This window comes from Canis lupus, chromosome 27, assembly GCF_011100685.1.
Source record: "Canis lupus familiaris isolate Mischka breed German Shepherd chromosome 27, alternate assembly UU_Cfam_GSD_1.0, whole genome shotgun sequence".
Taxonomy (NCBI): domain Eukaryota; kingdom Metazoa; phylum Chordata; class Mammalia; order Carnivora; family Canidae; genus Canis; species Canis lupus.
This window is the reverse complement of record NC_049248.1, coordinates 12,106,812-12,125,890: the sequence shown is the minus strand read 5'-3', so window position 1 is coordinate 12,125,890 and position 19,079 is coordinate 12,106,812. Positions and strand designations below refer to the sequence as shown.

General features: G+C 35.8%; 1 protein-coding gene and 1 long non-coding RNA gene across 2 annotated transcripts in view; one reads left to right on the top strand and one right to left on the bottom strand.

The window, feature by feature from the left end:
- The window catches only part of LOC111092852, a 41,696-nt gene extending 33,214 nt beyond the window's left edge, over positions 1 to 8,482 (bottom strand). Inside the window, exon 1 of the long non-coding RNA XR_005379876.1 lies at positions 8,328 to 8,482. This is a non-coding gene — a long non-coding RNA (uncharacterized LOC111092852). The remainder of the gene's footprint in view (positions 1 to 8,327) is intronic.
- Positions 1 to 19,079, top strand: part of LRP6 (LDL receptor related protein 6) — a 163,030-nt gene that overhangs the window by 48,121 nt on the left and 95,830 nt on the right. The window contains exon 3 of the mRNA XM_038576811.1: positions 17,520 to 17,717. Within this exon, the coding sequence (XP_038432739.1) occupies positions 17,520 to 17,717 (198 nt within the window). The remainder of the gene's footprint in view (positions 1 to 17,519; positions 17,718 to 19,079) is intronic.

Below are 19,079 nucleotides of genomic sequence, written 5' to 3'. Positions count from 1 at the left end.
GTTCAAGAACATTTGGGTTATTTCCAGTTTTGGCAATTACAAATAGAGCTGCTATAACTATTTGTATGCAGGTTTTTGTGTGAACGTAAGTTTTTATTTCTCTTTCATTACTCTTGAGTAAATACCTTAGAGTCAGATTACTGGGTTCTATGGTAATTATAATTAACTTTATGAGAAACTGAAATTTTGCCAAAGTGGCTATACCATTTTTTATTCCCACTGGCAGTGTCTGAGAGTTTAGTTGCTTTGCATCCTCACCAGTATTTGACAGTTTCCTTTAAGTCATTCTTAGATGTATGCAGTGGTATCTTGTGTGTGTGTTTTAAACACTGTCAAATCAGCTTTATTATTTAGAGCCACCTTGCAGAATTCAGAGTATATAGTATATTCATTAGTCCTATAGGTTGTTTCCAAGCATCATTCTAGAGATCCCAAAACAAGATTCAAGTATAAATCCAGTGGAATCTGAGCCTTGCCATATGCTGCTTCTATGCATGGAGGGTGGTGTTTCCCCAGCTTGGGAGGGGGAGGCAGATGGCCCCCATTCTCAGGGCTGGTTAATCCCTCAGTAAAGTCACCAACTTAGGCGCTATCTGGGTTGGCATATAAGTCACGGTATGGCTAGTAAAATATAAACTAGTCTAGGTTTTTTAGACATGAACATTTAAAAAATTATATTCTATAATTATATTATTTAAAAATACAGTTCTTAGGGCACCTGGGTGGCTCAGTCGGTTGTGTCTGACTTGATTTCCACTCAGGTCATAATCTCAGGGTTGTGAGATTGAGCCCTCCCATCCAGCTCTGCACTGGGCATGAAGCCAGCTTAAGATTCTCTCTCCCTCTCCTGTTGGTCCCTCCACCCATTCGTGCTCACTTGGTCTCTCAAAAAAAGTTTAGTTCTTTCTGAAGCTTTTAAATTTAGCCTACAGATCTTATTTTTTAAATTGAAGTATAGTGAATATAAAATATGATACTAATTTCAAGTTACAGCATAGTGATTCAACAATTATACTCATGAAATGCTCACAGTGATGAGTGTAGTTATTACCATCTGTCGACATACAAAGTTATTACAGTATTATTGATTATATTCTTTGTACTGTACTTTTCATCTCTGTGACTTATTTATAGCTGTCAGTTTATAATACTTAATCCCTTTCACCTATTTTGCTCATATCCCCCTCCATAAAACCACTTTTACTTTTGACACCAGTTGCAGATTGGGAGACCACAGGACTAACTTTAGGTTCAATAAGTCACTAGGACTCTCAGAATTCACTGAAAGTTGTTAGTTGTGGTTTATTCCATTACAAATAAAAATCAGCTGGGGGAAGAGTGCCCAGGTCCAGGAAAGTTCCAAGTGCAGAGCTTCTAGCTGTCTTCTCGCAGTGGAGTGTTTGTGTGGACAGCCCTTACTTTTCCTGTAATGTGTGACAGCATGCAGAATAATGCCAACCAGAGAAGTCACCTGAGACTTGTGTGTTTTATTAGAGTTTGGCTATGTAGACATATTGACTTTCTGCTTGGCTGACTTTAGTCTCTAGCCCCTCTAGAGGTTGGGCTTCTATGGAGTGTCCCAAAGCCTCTACTATAAATCACATCATTAGCCTAGACTATCTGAGGTAGCTTATGACCTCAGATAAACCAAATGACACTCTTATCAGTGAAGACAGTCCTAGATTAGAGATTATCTCTTACTGGCTTCGGGGCAAAGACCAGACCTCTATTAGGGCAATATTAATCATTTATTGCACACATGTGTTTAGAAGTATGTTGGTTAATTTCCAAATGTTTAGGATTTTGTAGATATCTTTCTCATATATAGACTAGTCTAATTCTCTTGTTTTTTTTAAAGATTTTAAAATTTATTCATGAGAGAAAGAGACAGAGGCAGAGAGAGAGAGAGAGGCAGAGACACAGGCAGAGAGAGAAGCAGGCTCCATGCAGGGAGCCGGATGCCGGCCTCGATCCCGCGTCTCCAGGATCATGCCCTGGGCTGAAGGGGAAGGCGGTGCTAAACTGCTGAGCCACAGGGGTTGCCCAGGTCTAATTCTCTTGTGCCAGAGAACATACTGTATATGATTTCAGTTCTTTGTTGCATGGCCCACATTCTTGTGAATATTCTATATGTACTTGAGAAGGCTGTTTATTCTGCTGTTTTGGAGTGTTTTCTTTTCTTGTACAATGCAATAATTATGTTTTAAGATTAGAATTATTTGGTCTGTGAGAATTTTAGAGAATTTACCAGTAGATATCTGGGCTATATCATTCTCCCTTTTTCTCCTACCATGATGAATTTACTTTTTATTAATAGTTACAGTTTATTCAGGTTTCTAAAAACTTGTCTTGATACAGTTTTGTAAGCTCATGTTTTTCCTATGTTTTTTGCTGTAATACTTTTTTTTTTTTTTTTAATACTGTGGGGATTTCTTTTCCCTTTATTTTTCTTATACTTTCTTTGGATTAGCTCTTTATTTTTCATCCTTTTAGCTTTTAGTAGTTTAAACATATTTATTATTATTTTTACCTGTGCCTCAGAGTTTCATTATTTGCATCTTAATAAGTTTAGTAATAAAATAATAATTGATTTCTCTGAACTGTTTTATTTTTTAGAAATGTGAATCTTAATTTCCAGACAGCCAGATAGATTTTTTTCCTACTTATTATTTCTAAGTTAATTAATTACAGTTACTCTGCCATATGTATATTAGTCCTATACTTAAGGTTTACATTATGGTCCAGTGTGTGGTTATATTTAAAAAATATTTCATGTGGGTAGCTGGCTGGCTCAGTCAATGGACTGTGTGTGGCTCTTGCTCTCAGGGTTGTGAATTTAAACCCCTCTTTGGGTATAGAATTAAAAATCTTCAAGAAAAATAAATAAAAATGTGTGTTTGAAAAGATTATATATTCTGTGGTTTTTGAGTACAGTGTTGTAGATGTGTCCATGAAATCAAACTTGTTTATACTGTTGAAATCTTTTGATTCCTAAAATAATTTTTAATTTATTGCTGAGAGAAGTATGTTAACAAATCTTCCATGTGGTAATTAATTTGACAGTTTCTTTTTATAGATATGCCTATCTTGCTTTATGTGCATTGAAGCTGTGTTTTGAAATACAGGTAGATAAGGAACTTTCTTCCTGATGTACCTCATACTATTATTTAGTGACTTTATTGCTACTAATGTATTTTGCCCTAAAGTTCATTTTGTTAAATATCACTTGCTATATCTGCTTTCTTCTGGTAAGTTTTTGCTTCTTAGTGTTCTAGGCGTTTCTTTTTTAAGTAGCATATAGTTGGAGTTTTTGGTTTGAGTTTTAAGTCTATCATTAAAATGTGTGTTCTAGGGGCACTTAGGTGACTCATTTCGGTTAAGCATCTGCCTTTGGCTCAGGTCATGATCCCAGCATCCTAAGATTGAGCCCCACGTTGGGCTCCCTGCTCAGCTGGGAGTCGGCCTCTCCCTTTCCTTCTGCCCTGCCCCCCAGTTTGTGTGTGCTCGCGTGCATGCTCTCTTTCTCTCAAATAAACAAATCCTTAAAAAACAAAATACGTCTTCTGCAGAAGCTTCTCAGTCCTTTTACACTTTATTGTAATTACTAATATATTTGTATTCACATCTGACATCTTATTTTGAGTTTTCTATTCTGCCCATTTCGTTTCTCTTCTTTCTTATTGATTATATTTTGTCAGCTTTTTCTCTCTACAAATTTGCAGTCTTTTTGAGAATTTAAAAAATTTTATATTTTTGAAAAAAATTTTGAATTCTGAGAATTTTTAACATATATACTTATGAAATTATTAGTATACTTTACTTCTGTTTATTACCTTCCTGGCTTATATATTATTGTTATTATCAGTTTAAGTTCTGCTTCCTTGTTTCTTACTCATAAGACATTATTTTTAAAGTTTAGATTTATCAATTCCATCTTGCATTTTAGGAACTTCTGTTTGGGTTAATTTTTCTAAATCTTAATTTCCTTTAGTGAAGTCCTGTTGGTGGCAGACTCTCTTAGGCTTTGTTTGTCTGAATCTACCTTTATTTTGCCTTTGTTTTTAATTTTTTTGTGTAGGATACAATTGCAGATCAACAGATATTTTCTCTTACCATGTTTTAATGGTATTATTCTAGTATCTGTTGGCTTTCTTTGTTGTTGAAGTGATCCATTATTACCATTACTCTGATTACAGTTTCAGTAAATTCATCTAGATTTTTAAAAAAAATTCATCTAGATTTAAAAAAATTATGCTAATTGGGATTTGTTGGGGTTCTTGATTCTGTGGACTGATGTCTTTCATCAGTTCTTGAAAAGTCTCCTAAAATACTGCTTTTATATCATTTTGTTTTTAGAACTCTAGACATTTGTCTGTTTTATGAACTCTTTTAACCTCTTTCATGAATCTATTTCTTTCTCTTTATGTTTAGCACCAAAGAGATTATCCAGAATTATCTTCATGTTCATTAATTATCTCTTCATATAGTCAAATATTTGTGCCATTTCCGTGTGTGTTTTCCTTTTAGCTTACCCACTGAGAGTGTTTAAGTTGGGGTTTCTGGCATTGAGTGTATTCTCTCATCTAAGGGTGCTACCTTGTATAGGTTATAGAGACCATCTCTTCTTCAACTCTAGATTACTTTTCTCAATTTTTCCTTTCTGTGCTCAGAATATTTCCTTTAATTTTTATGGGTGCAGACATACATTTAAAATATTTTTGTAGTTTTATCTGTCATTTTTTAGGTGCTCTTTAATTGGAAGGTTTCTCTGGAACAAAAACAGATTTTATAAGTCTTTTTGTCCTCCTCCCCCAATATTTAATCTACTATTTCTTTTCTTTATGATTTCATATTTTGCACTGTTTCTGAGAAGGATTAGGTATATTCAACTTGCTTTCTGTCCTTTATTTTTATGGTTTAGGTATATTTTTAAAAGATTTTATTTATTTATTTGAGAGAGAGAGCACAAGTGGTGAGGAGGAGTAGAGGTAGAGGGACAAGCCAACTCCTTCCTGAGTAGGGAGCCTGATGTGGAGCTCAGTCCCAGAACTGTGGGATCATGACCTGAGCCAAAGGCAGACCCTTAACTGATTGAGCCACCCAGGCGTTGTATATGGCTTAGTTTTTTGTATGTTTTAAACCAGTCATAAACTTATATTTAATACATACAAAAAAGATAAAAGGAACAATATAATGAACATTCTAGTTGCCTCCTTGCTTGCACCATACATCATATTTAATTTCTTTAATTGTTTTGGGGGATATGAAGTAAGGTGAGACTCTAAAGAGAACCCCCCCCATGAGTTTACAAATATATACTACATTTCCAATTTGATAAATTTTGAGAGCTGGATTAGGAATTAATTCCTAGCCTGATTCTATTTTCTTTTTGTTAGTTATTTCATCTGAAAGAAAAGGTTTATTCTATAACCTTCAGATGATTTTGTCCTTCTTTTCTACCTGCTTTCCTCCTCTGATAGATTAACGAATGCCTACTGAAACATCCTCTTCAGCTTTTTTTTTTTTTTAAAGGTTTTATTTATTTATTCATGAGACACACACGGGGGAGCGGAGAGAGAGAGAGAGACAGGCAGAAACACAGGCGGAGGGAGAAGCAGGCTCTATGCAGGGAGCCTGACATGGGACTCTCCAGGATCACGCCCTGGGCTGAAGGTGGCGCTAAACCACTGAGCCACCCAGGCTGCCCTTCTTCAGCTTTTTAAGTAGTATTTATATAGAACTTATTAACAAATTACTATCTCATCTATTGCTTTATGTTCTTTTGTAAACTAAATCTTTGTGAAATGAACATATTTAAAATATTTTCTGATGGTTTAAAAAGTAAGTATTAATAACCATTTCTGTTTTGCTTTTTTCTGTGGTTACCGTGAGGTTTTTTCTTTGACTTGACTCTGGGTTGAAATTGGAAGTAACTTATTCTTGCCTTTTGGCCCTAGATAGTATCCAGGTAGCTCTAAAATTAGCACCATTGTCAGAAGACTGAAGATCTTCTAGATTGTATTTCACTCTGGTGCTTGGAGTCTCAGAAAGAAATGGGGTCAGTGATTTTGTCAAAGAGTCTTAACGTCTCCCCCCATCTTCACAAAGAGTGGGTTGGCTTTGGGATGTGTCTGTCTACTGTGGGTGTCTGATTAAGATTGCAGACCTTTCTCTGCTTGATTTATGTGGATTTGAAAAAGAGAGTAATAAATGATGGATTTTATCTTCAGGAGTGCTTAAACACTTGGAAGTATACCAGTTTTCTGTGGTGTAATCTCAGAATTATTAATTGCTTTTTGAGTAATGTGGTTTTGTTAAAGACACGATGACTTCTTAAGTATTAATCTCCTACTTGACTGGATTTACTTGAAGGACAAAACAAAAAAAATATAATTTTTTTTAAAAGATTCTATTTATTCATGAGAGATACAGAGAGAGGCAGAGACAGGCAGAGAGAGAAGCAGGCTCATCGCAGCAAGCCCGATGTGGGACTCAATCCCAGGACCCCAGGATCACACCCTGAGCCAAAGGCAGATGCTCAACTGCTGAGCCACCCAGGTGTCCCTATAATTATTTTTTAAAATGTCAGTTTTGTGATCTTTTTCACACTCTAATTAGCATAGCTAAGAGTAGATGCAAGTCACCCTGTGTCAAAGTAATACAATGTCAAAGTGACTACTAATTATATTGTATATATTTTTATGAAAATCACAGGTAATTTTCCATGCTTTTTTTTTTTTACCATTTTGGCAGCATGTTCTAAACAGGGGAAGAAAACAATTGCACTGATTGACATACAGAATATAAGCTTTTAAAGGATATTTACTATATTAATTTGTTCATATCCTATAAGTAATATGAGACTCTGGTGTCTGTAACATATTCAGTGAATAAGTAAACTTAAACCTTCATTGAGGGTTGCCACTGAATATTTCTGTAGGTAAAGAATTGGATACTAAAAGCTTGAAAATTTGTAATAGAGATTTGAAAATCTATCTTCATCCTTACATATCTTTGGATATTTATACTTAGTACAACTTAAGCAGTAACTGTGAAGTCTAAAAGTCCCATTTCTCAAATTATAAAACTTTGGAGGGAAATATGGAAAACTGTTGTGTGGAAAGTAATTTATTTGGTTCCTTGTTCCTTCTTTGATCTTCCATAGATTTAAGAGCTAATTATTAACTAATATTTAAGGCTAACTGGTTAGTGAGTTAAATATATTAACACCACTGTAGAAGAACAGAGTAGTATGGATAAACAGATGCTTCAGAAATTCAGATTTCTCTTCACTGGTTCTAAACTCTAAATGAATTAGAATTCTTTGAGGAGCTTTTATTTCTTTATTTTAAAAAATATTTATTTTTTAAAAATTTATTAAAAATATTTATTTTGTTGTCCACCTGTTTAATGTGGACACTCAAGGCCTGAGCAGAGTGGACGCCCTGGGATTGGGCAGGCAGGCAAGGTGGGTGGTTCACAGGCTCACACCTGACCCTAAGAGAGGATGCCAGGTGGTGAGGGCTGGTCCAAGGGAGTACCAGAAAAGTGGCCCAGGCAGGCAGACCCACCAGAGGACCTGGAAGCCAGCCCTTAAGAAGGTATCTAAGCCAGGTGGTGAGTGTCCAGGCCAGAGTCTAGCCCAGGGAGGCAGGATTGGGGTGGTTGGTGGCTCTCAGAGCCAAGGGACTGGTATTGCTGGGACCTTCTAAGCTACTGCTGAAACTTAAGGCATGTCTGCCAAGTAGCTCCTGGAGGCAGGCATGGAGGTGGTCATTCTCCTCCAGTTGGTCCAGACAGGAGTTGATCTGGTCTAACATGGAGTTGATGGCAGCATATTCTGCATATTCTGCAACAGTTCTCATTGTTTCATTGTTTATGGTGACAAGTCATCCTTGCCTTTTGTACCTGCGTCCACTGGTCCCTGTTGGGGCCCGACATTGCAGGTTTGGATGTCATGGGGACCTCAATATGATGGAACGTGCCAACAGCTAGTGCTTAGTTGGAAGGTCGAGGAACTTTTAGATAATATTGATGCATGGGTCCCAACTCAGATTATTTTAATCAGAATCTCTGATGGAAGAGCCCAAGTTCCTGATATTTTCAAGAGTTTCTGAAGTCATTGCTAAACGCTGCCAGAATTAAAAATTGGCGGCGACATCATGATCATCACCACTAGTAGTATTATTACAGGTGTGTTTGTGTATGGACTGGGGAGCACAGCCCAAGAAACATGGTGCTAAGAAAAACTTGTATTAGTCCATTCAGGCTTCTATAATGAAGTACTATTACTGGTGGTTTATAAACAACAAAAATTTCTTTCTCACAGTTCTGGAGGATGGAAAACCCAAGATCAAGGTGTTGGCAGATTTGGTGTCTCTTGAGGGCCTGCTTCCTACATTGTTGTTTTTCACTGAAACTTCACAAGGTAGAAAGGGACAGCGAACTTTCCTGGGCCTTTTTAGTAAGGGCAGTCATCCTATTCCAGATGGTTCTATTCTTATGACTTAATCACTCCAGAATCCCTAATCCCCAGAATTCCTAATACCATCACATTGGGAGTTGAGATTTCAGCATATGCATTTTGGGGGGAACAGACTTTTAGACCATTGCTTGTTAATTATATTTACAATTCTAGTTTCTGAATATTCAAGGACTGGTTATGTCGTGCTCATTATACATTGATGATTATTGGGTTTTGAAGTTAGAAAACTGAATAAATCAGACAGATTAGTTGAGTTTTCTTTCTTTTACACCTCATTGTTTCATTGTTTATGGTGACAAGTACCAAATTTTCATGTTAAGTTGGCTTTTCTGTCTGTCATAGATTGTTCTCTTTATATCAGTTTTCATCAAGATAATGTTTTAAACAAGTATATAGATGGAAGGATCAGGATGTAATTTGCCTGATAGTTCTCTGCCAGTCATTCTCATGAATGTTGACGTTGGCCCTTATGAGAGGAGTCCCAGTAGATTGAGGGAAGAGCTGTGAAACTTTTGAAACATGCCATTTGTAAGATGTTTGGATGAAAGGAGTTCTAACATATGAGGCTTTGTTGGGAGAAGAGTTGAAGTGACTGTCTAAACTTTAAAGCGATGCTTTTGGGTGGTGTTGGATCTAAAAGTGCATGTTAGTGTTCATAGTTTTAAGTAATAAGAAATCTCTGTTATTTAAACAGAAAGAGTATTTTTTTAATACAGTGTTTTGTTTTTTAAAGATTTATTTATTCATGAGAGACACAGAGAGAGAGGCAGAGACATATGCAGAGGGAGAAGCAGCTTCCCTGCAGGGAGCCCAATGTGGGACTCTATCCCAGGGCCCCAGGGTCATGACCTGAGCCAAAGGCAGACACTCAACCAGTGAGCCACCCAGGCGCCCCAAAAAAGTATTTTTGAAGAGGTTATTGGGTTACTCATAAAATTTCTTAAATTGTAGAAGAACCAGGCTTGGAATCTGTAGCCACGAACAGTGTTAAAAATCATACCACAGGCCTGGTCCAGTGATGGCACCACTGTTAGGTGGCATATTTACTACTGTTTGTGCTCTCTCACTGACATGAGACAACAGATATTCCTTCTTTTTTTTTTTTTTTTTTTTAAGATTTTTATTCACGAGAGGCAGAGAGAGAGAGAGAGGCAGATACAGGCAGAGGGAGAAGCAGGCTCCATGCAGGGAGCCTGATGTGGGACTGGATTCCAGGACTCCAAGATCATGCCCTGGGCCAAAGGCAGGCGCTAAACACTGAGCCACCCAGGGATCCCGAGACAACAGACACTCCTTTTTTTTTTTTTTTTCTTTTTTCTTTTTTTTCTTTTGATAACAGACACTCCTAAAGTTGCTTCTAGTGCTTCCTTGCAAAACTGGATTAAAGAAGGATGAATTAATTCAAACTGAATTTAATTAGCCTTTGCTATTGCCCTCAACCTTACCAGCATGGATTGCTTGTAGTCCTTGCGGCTGCTGCTGTTGCTTCTTTCTCTTCTGCCTCCACTTTCTCTTTTTCTTGGTTTGTCTGACAGGCAAAACCCAAGTCTTAGCCCCTGTCCCAATTGCAGGGGAGATTTAGAAAGTAAATATCTGGTGCTTTCTGTTTCTTTAGTTTCAGGAAGTGCCTCTGCCACATCAAGTAGAGGCTTCTTTAAACATAGGAAGGTCGATTAGGTACTAGGTCGCCTCCTAAAATGCCAGGTACCCATGGCAGACATTTTGTGAGTGCATAATCATATGATCTGTGGATATCTTTGCCATGATTTGCATATTGTTTCTTTTTTTTTTTTAAGATTTATTTTATTTATGATAGAGAGAGGCAGAGACACAGGAGGAGGGAGAAGCAGGCCCCATGCCGGGAGCCCAACGTGGAACTCGATCCCGGGACTCCAGGACTGCGCCCTGGGCCAAAGGCTAAACCGCTGAGCCACCCAGGGATCCCCTGTATATTGTTTCTATTTTCCCCCCTTTTTAGTGTTGAAAAGAGTGAATGAGGTATGATGGTAGATATAAAAAGAAATAGCAGAACTATAAACTTTGTAACTGGAATGGACCCGAGGAAAAATCTAAGCCAATCTAAAAAAGAAAATACTAATTGTAAGAATTAATGTTCTTTAGGTAGATGTCATTCTTTGAGAAACCATCTTTACTCCTGATAATGAAACTGATTTCTACTCCCGTTAGTCCTCATAAAAAAGCTGCTATATAATGTAATGAGCAACACCCTTGTAATGCCCTCAGTAATGATTTCTTTGGCATTTGTCCCTGCTGTATCAGGACAAAGTGCAATTTAGTAAAAGCAGGTAAGATGAGCTTGAAAGGTGAATTGAGGGAATATTCAAGGGTGAGGGAAGGATTTTCCTCAAAAACTGATTTATAGATTCCTGTAATATATCAGGCAGTAATTAAAGGCATGACTGAAATAATTTTATCTTGAAAAAATAAATTCTCTCCACCAGACCATTAAAAAAGGCAGTGAACCTGTCTATGTATAGCTTTTAGCTTTGGGTGGTGGGATATCCTAGTATATCCTCAGAGGTGACCTAATAGCAAAACGTGTATAGAATAGACTAATTATGTAGATTTATTAGGTATAAACCAGGTTTAAATTTAGGGAAATATTGTTGCAGTAAAGCTTTCTAAGTATTGCTATAGAAATCTGTACAGTGGGGAACAAAGGAGAGAGTAGTCCATTCCATTTGGGGAGTTATTTCAGGTTGATGTTTTCTAGCTAAGCAGTCGTTTTCCAGGAGAGACAAGGTATGGAAATGGGTAATAGCTTTTAGTAAGTAGGAACACTATGTGCCAGACTCTCGTGCCATTATACATTCAAGGAATAGAAAACGGCTTGTAACTGGAGCATAGTAGAAGAATAATGATATTCATTAAAATAAAATTCTGCCTTTATTTTTTAAGGATATACTCTGTAATAATAACAGAATGGCCCAAGAGCAGGTAAGTGCAGACCATTATTAAGCATTTGAATGCTGACTGTAAATACACTTGGCATTATATTAGATTGTTTTAGGATAGAGGATACAATAATATATAAAACAGGAACCTGGAATACAGAGGGATGGGAAATGTATAAACAGTCTTAGTAATCTATGTGTTTGAAATGTACAGAGAAGAGTGTCCTTGAGAGAGTCATGAAATGCTTCAAGTTACGGTGACATTTGAACTCTTCTGAAGAATCAGGATATTTATCAGAGTATAGGAGGAGGAGAGAGACATTCTAGACAGTTAATAAATCATCTTTATTATACTTAGAGGAGTTCAAAATGCATCACCTATGATTTGTTTAGAAAGAGAATTGTAGATAACAGCAATTTGGGAAAGTGCATAACTTGGAGATATTGGGGGTTCCAGACCACAGCAATAAAGTGAGTATCATAATGAAATGAGTCCAGTGAACTTTTTGTTTTCCCAGTGCATATAAGGTTAATATTTACATTATCCTGTAGTCTATTAAGTTTGCAGTAGTGTTATGTTTAAACCAACCGTGTATATACCTTAATTTAAAAAATACTTTATTGCTAAAAAATGCTAACCATCATTTGAACTTTGAGTCAGTCATAATCACTGATCATAGATCACCATAACAAATATAATAATGATGGGAAGTTGAAATACTGGGAGAATTGCTAAAATGTGACAAACGTGCAATGAGCAGATGCTGTTGGAAAATGGTTCCAATAGATGTTCTTGATGCAGTGTTGTCACAAACCTTCAGTTTGTAAAAGGCATAGTATCCGCAAAATGCGATCTAACACAGTATGCTTGTACTATAGCTAGCGTTTTCTTTGATAATAGTAGGGAGTCAAATTAATTTAGTATGTTACTTATTCCCAGGCTTATAAGCTTTATCTTTTAGTAGTGGTATACTATACCAGTGTTATTTCTGAATTAAATATATTCTCTGTATTAGGTCCAGCAGCTTTTAAAAATTAGTCTTAGGGTGGGCGTTTAAGGATCATTCTTAGCAATCTGTCTCCGGGATTGCTAGTTTATACATGTAGAATTCCGTTATGATGGATATTGTCACAGCAAAGATTCTATTTAATATAGCCATCTCCATGTTCTTTCTTGTCCCGCAATAGTAGAATCTTTTTCATCTGGTTACTGTACATTTTCTTTAAAAACAAATCCACTAAAATGCTTTCATTATCTTATTAATCATCACTTATTATTTCAAATATAATACCAACACAAATAAATAGAGAGGAAGCATGGAATTATAGCAGACTTCTTCACAGTTCTTTTTTTCTTTGTAGTTCTATCAGGAAGCAGATACCTTGAATTCTCCAACCTCCTCTTTACTTAAAAGCCCAATATCCTAACCAAAGTAAGATGGAACTGGTTCAGGGATAGGAAGAGGAAGAATGTATGAATTTTGCTTGCTATCTTTTCTTTTCACTTTCATTAAAGTCAGAATTTTTTTCCACTGTTTATAAAATTTCACCTTATATCTGTCATGTGTTCTTTAAATGTGGCATGACTCTTATTGGGGGCTGGTTTGGTTTCTTTCTTTTTTTTTTTTTTTTTTTTTTTTTTTTTTTGGTTTGGTTTCTTATGCAGCTTTTTATTGCAGTTTCTTTTACCTTGTTACTATAGTCCACAACTTTCTTTTTCTTTCTTTTTAACTATTAACATCCTTTTAACTTTATTTACCTTTCCTATACTACTTTCATTTAACTTTTTTTTTTTAATTTTTTATTTATTTATGATAGTCACACACAGAGAGAGAGAGAGAGAGAGGCAGAGACACAGGCAGAGGGAGAAGCAGGCTCCATGCACCGGGAGCCCGACGTGGGATTCGATCCTGGGTCTCCAGGATTGCGCCCTGGGCCAAAGGCAGGCGCTAAACCGCTGCGCCACCCAGGGATCCCTCATTTAACTTTTACACTAATTTTTCTTTTACTCTATTGACTGGTTCTTTGGATATAGAAGGAAAAACAATGAGATAAAGATACTCATTTCATCTTTATCTGAAGTCACCATGTTGCCCCTTAAACTCTGTTTAGATTCCATATTTTGTTGAATGACGCCAATATGGGCTCATTCACATTTGCCAACTCCTGAGAGCCATCCTACTCTCTCATTAATGATTGTTCTCTTATGATCCATCTTTCAGCTTTTGTCTTCATTAGTTCTCATCTGGAATATTTCAGAAGTTTTGTGCTTTAATTTTCTTTCTCTAATTTCTTCCCCTCTAATCAAACCCTGTGTTATTACCAGTGATTAACAGGATAATCTTAACCACTTAACTTACTTTTCTGCCTACAGTCTTAAGTACATTCTCGCTACCTATAGGTGTTATGTACTTCAGGCTTCTTTTCACAGCAGAATTGGTCTCTTCTGTGGGACTTCTTTTTTTGCCAGATATATGATGCAGCTCTGCTGATCTTTGTGCTGGTCTTGAATGTGTCATGAATTCTGATGTCTTTTGCATATGCTTTATCTTCTTCCTAGAATGCTGTTTCTCATTTTGGCAGCTCCCTAAATAAAAGGATTGTTCCTCTGGTAAGCTTTTATTGACAACTCTTAACATTTACTAGCTTGACTGAGTATCACTTCCTCGCACTCTCATAACACCGTGTTCATACATCTCATGCTACATTTATCACTCCTTGCCTAGATCAAGTTTCACAGGGGCAGTTGTTTGCCTTGCTTATTTTTGTGTATTATATCAAGGATGATGCTTGGCTCCTAATAGGTGCTTAATACATTTTTTTTAGAAATTGAATAATATCTTGGCAATTTATAAAATACTTTTGTGTTTTCTTTCTGTGTCTCTTTCCCTTCCTATATTAAATTTGTAATGAATTTTTAATTTAAATGTTAATCAAATAACATGGAAATTTTAGTATTTATAGATGAAATTTATTATTTTGCATTTTAAATATTTGAACAAATGAAAATATCCCCAAGATTGACTTTAAAATTCTAGATTAGAAAAATTTTTTTAAAGATTTTATTTATTTATTCATGAGCGACAGAGAGAAAGGCAGAGACATAGGCGGAGGGAAAAGTCGGCTCCTTGTGGGGAGCTTGATGGCGGGACTCAATCCCAGGACCCTGGGATCACAACCTGAGCCAAAGGCAGACGCTCCACCATGGAACCACCCAGGTGCCTCCAAATTCTAGATTTTTTATCAGATTCTCATCTTGACAAATGTCTCCGTATCCCTTGTTTTATTTGAAGCCTTTATTCCTTGAAGTAACATGACCTATTTTTAACTATTAAATAATGTGAGAGTTGTCTATTAGCTTTGATAAACAGTGGCATGTAAATAATTTTGTTCCTAAAATTCTTGTTGAGCTAATTAATTAGTTAACTTTTTATTTCACAATAAACTAGATACCAAATTCTTATTTATAAGTTTTATGCATACTTAATGACAGTTGTGAGACCTACCTAAATTATATTATACAAAGTAGACACCACCACTTATTGCTGTATCCATCTTGATAGTATACAAATTGCTTATCTTCAGTCCATATGAGTTCTTCATAATTTATATACAAAGTGTGATAAGTTCTATAGCACAGTGAAACATGCTTCAGGAGCACCCAGAAAGGAGTACCTCTGGGCGAGCTAGGGAAGGCTTCTACAGAAAAGAAGATAATTTTGAATTAGCTTTTAATTATAGTTTCTTATTTCTTGTTTGTGTTGTAGGCAACTTTATTGGTATATAATTTATATGCAGAAAATACATTTTATTATATTTTATAGTTTGATGTTTTGATAAATGTATATCTACTATTACTCCATCATCTCATTCCAGAAAGCTTAGCCTCTTTTAAGTCAACCTCTGTTTCTACCCTTGTAACTACTGATTTCTATCACTATAGATTAGTTTTGCTGAATCTAGAACTTCATATAATAGAGTCATGAAGTAGGTACTCTTTTGAGTCTGGCTTCTTTTGTTCATCTTGATTTTAAAAGTTCATCCTTGTTGTTGAATATAAGAATAGTTGCTTTTTTGTATTGCTAAGTAGTATTACAATTATACCAGAGTTTGTATATCATCCTATTAATGGATATTTGTGTTGTTTCTAGTTTTTAGCTGTTATGAATAAAGCTGTGAACTTGCATGTACAGTTGTTGAGTGGATATGTTTTTATTTCTCTTGGATAAATCCCTAAAAGTGAAATTGCTGATTAATAGAGTTAAATATACGTTTACGTTTATAAGGAACTGCCAGACTGTTTTCCAAAGTGATTATACTAGTTCTGTAAGAAAGTTTCAGTTGCTTATCATCACCAACACTTAGTATTGTTAGGCTTTTTTTTTTAAATGTTAGCCATTCTAGTGAGTGGAGTTTAGTATGTTACTATAGTTTTATTTTTTAATTTTTTTGTTACTGTGATTTTAATGTGCATTTCCCTGATGATTGATGAAATTGAGCATCTTCTTAAGTGCCAGTTGACTATTCATGTATGTTCTTTTGTGAAGTATCTAGTAAAGAAAGTATTTTATCTCTTAAAAAAATAAAGTAAAATTTACCTACGTTACATTTATACTTTTTTGGGTCAGTATTATTTGGGATAATAGCACTTTCTGATTGTTTGCAGTGGAGAGCACTCCTGTTATTGACAACATTCCTGGACATAGATTTTTCCATTACTTCAAATAAAGTCAGCATCCACTTGCAGGGCCATGTACCTGTCAATCTTTAGGGTCTGCCATGTCTGCTCAGGGTAGAACTTTTGTGCCATAAACCTAGCAGCATGGATGGTGGTACAAGTAACTTCAGGCTGGACTATCACATTTCCTCCTTAGATTTAGTAGATTTTCTTGAATAAATGCTTCTCATTTTGTTGTTTGATCAATTTTCAGAGTCTACTTATTTTTGACCGTCTTATCCTATTTTCTCTTTGGTTTTAGAGAAGATCTTCTTTGTATTCTTTTTAGTTTTCCTCTAGTCTTTTTCTTTTTTCTTTTTTTTAATTTTTAAATTTTTTTTTTTTATTTATGATAGTCACACAGAGAGAGAGAGAGGCAGAGACATAGGCAGAGGGAGAAGCAGGCTCCATGCACCGGGAGCCCGACATGGGATTCGATCCCGGGTCTCCAGGATCGCGCCCTGGGCCAAAGGCAGGCGCCAAACCCCTGCGCCACCCAGGGATCCCCACATTAAGAATTTTACCTTTAATAAGGAAAATTTTGTTTTTACCTCTGGGATAAGACTATTAATAATAAACCTCAATTTTTTTATTTTGAAAAAAATTTCAAACTTGCAGAATAGAAGCAAAAATGGTACAATGATATCTTATATACCCTAACCACAGTTCAATGATCATATTTAGGAAATTAACATCAGTACATTTCTGTTTATGTTAGTCTCTCATATTTTGCTAGGTTTCCCTATAATGTCTTTATAGCATTTCCCTCAACTGCTCAGTCCAAATCATGCATTTTATGTACTTGTCAATATCTCTTTATTCCTCTCTAATCTTGATTGTTTCTTGGCCTTCCTTTGACTTTTGTTATTGTTGATATTTACAAAGATCATTTGATTTCTAGAATGTTCCTCAGTTTGGTTTTCTCCATTTCCTCATAATTTTGTTTAGGTTACGCATCTTTTGGCAGGAATACGATGTAAAAGAATCTGCACAAAATATGGTTTGTGCATCACATACGTGACACCAGTTTGGTACCTGTCATTTATGTTAACTTAGATGATTTGCTTAAGATAGTGTTCATCAAGTTTATTTTCTCTAAAATTACCATTTCCTCCTTTGTCCTTAATAAATAATCTGTGGGGAGGTACATTTACACAGTGTAAATACCATTTTTCTCAGTAAACTTTGATCACATAGTTTTTTGCATGCTTCATGATGCATGCCTGAATCAGTTATTACCATGGTGGTGACAAAAAGGTAGATTATTACAATTTTGATACTTTCTAATGGTTTCAGTTTTAGTGTTCCTGAGAGAGCCTTCTTTTCTCTAATAATGAGAATTATGAAGTACTTGGCTGTTAACCTGGTTAAATCATGGGTTTATTTTTTATCTGGTTTTTAGGTTCATGTACTGGACAGACTGGGGAGAAGTACCAAAGATAGAACGTGCTGGAATGGATGGTTCAAGTCGCTTCGTTATAATAAACACTGAAATTTACTGGCCAAATGGACTGACTTTGGATTATGAGGAACAGAAGCTTTACTGGGCAGATGCAAAACTCAATTTCATCCACAAATCAAATCTGGATGGAACAAATCGGTAAGATTGCCTCATAAATTTATTTTTAAGCTTTAAGTAAACATCATGATGTTTTGATATCATTATCAAATCATAAAGCCTAGTTTTATTAAGAAGAAATTAATGTTTTTGTTAGCTGAGTGTCAAAGAGGAAGAAGAATAGACTTTTAGCTTGTTCTTAAAAGAAGGTAACTACATTTTCATCTATCTTGGTAGGAATTAGAATTTACAAACTGTATTTTCTTTTTCTTTATTCTGAGCTAATTTAGTTCTTCAGTGATTCTCAAACAGGAATAGTATTTCTGCTCTCTCCCAGAGTGGGGAAATTTTGGTTAACAAGGACTGGGAGTGCTGCTGGCATTTTAGTTTTAGCTTATGGGAGATGAGAGATGCTAAACATCCTGCATTGTGCTGGACACCCAGCACAACAGTCCTGCTACTCAGAATTATCCATAGAGCCCCCCCAGGTGCTGCTCAGGGAAGCTCATTTGATACATCTGTAGACTAGGAAAGGGCCAGATGGTAAATATTTTTGGCTTTGTCGGTCATATGATCTCTGTTGCAACTACTTACTTCTGCTGTTGTGGTGTGAAAGCAGCTGCAGATAATATATAAGGGAAGGGGCAAGCTGTGTTTCGTAAAGCTTTATTTACAAAACATGCTAAGTCAGTGGGCTCTAGTTTGCTGACCCCAGGACTAGGAAAAAATCTGAATGCATGTGGCATACCAGGTATTCAAGGAAGACAAAGTTATGATATCTAAACATAGAAATTTCTAGTCAGATCTTGTGCAGAATTTTAAGGATGTTATCTATTTATGTTCTTGTTTTTGAATGAGTATTTTGGTTTCTAGTGGTCTCATTCTTAAGATTTCAGCAGTTAGGTTGTTGAAGGAATTTTTTCCAAGTGTAAACATTTGTGAGTTATCTGAACTTTGAATCAGGAAGCATTTAGAAGTACTGAAAATCATGAAAGATTTAAATAATTTATTAAAATAAAGTTTTTGTAATTATGGAGTTGGAGTAATTTTTTTTTGGTTTGTTTTAAAAAAGGATGAAATGACTTACAACAAGATGGTTTACAAATAAGTAGAAATAAGTCAGGAGAAGTATATAATGAATATAAAAACATAATTGCTTTGTTTGAACTTCAATTTTGGCTTTAAGAAGGATGGTAGGAGGTAAATCTGTCCATGTCATTGTTTTTTTGACGTCCTCAGAATACTTACACAAAAACTAATGAAACTAGATAGCAAATCCAAAAACATACCATAAAACTAACCTCAGGCATCCAAAAATAAGAGCAGGTAAGAGCACACCACTAACAGCCACGAGACCTCCATAGTATTACTATTTGTGCAAGAGTAAGCAGAGAGAGTTGAGTG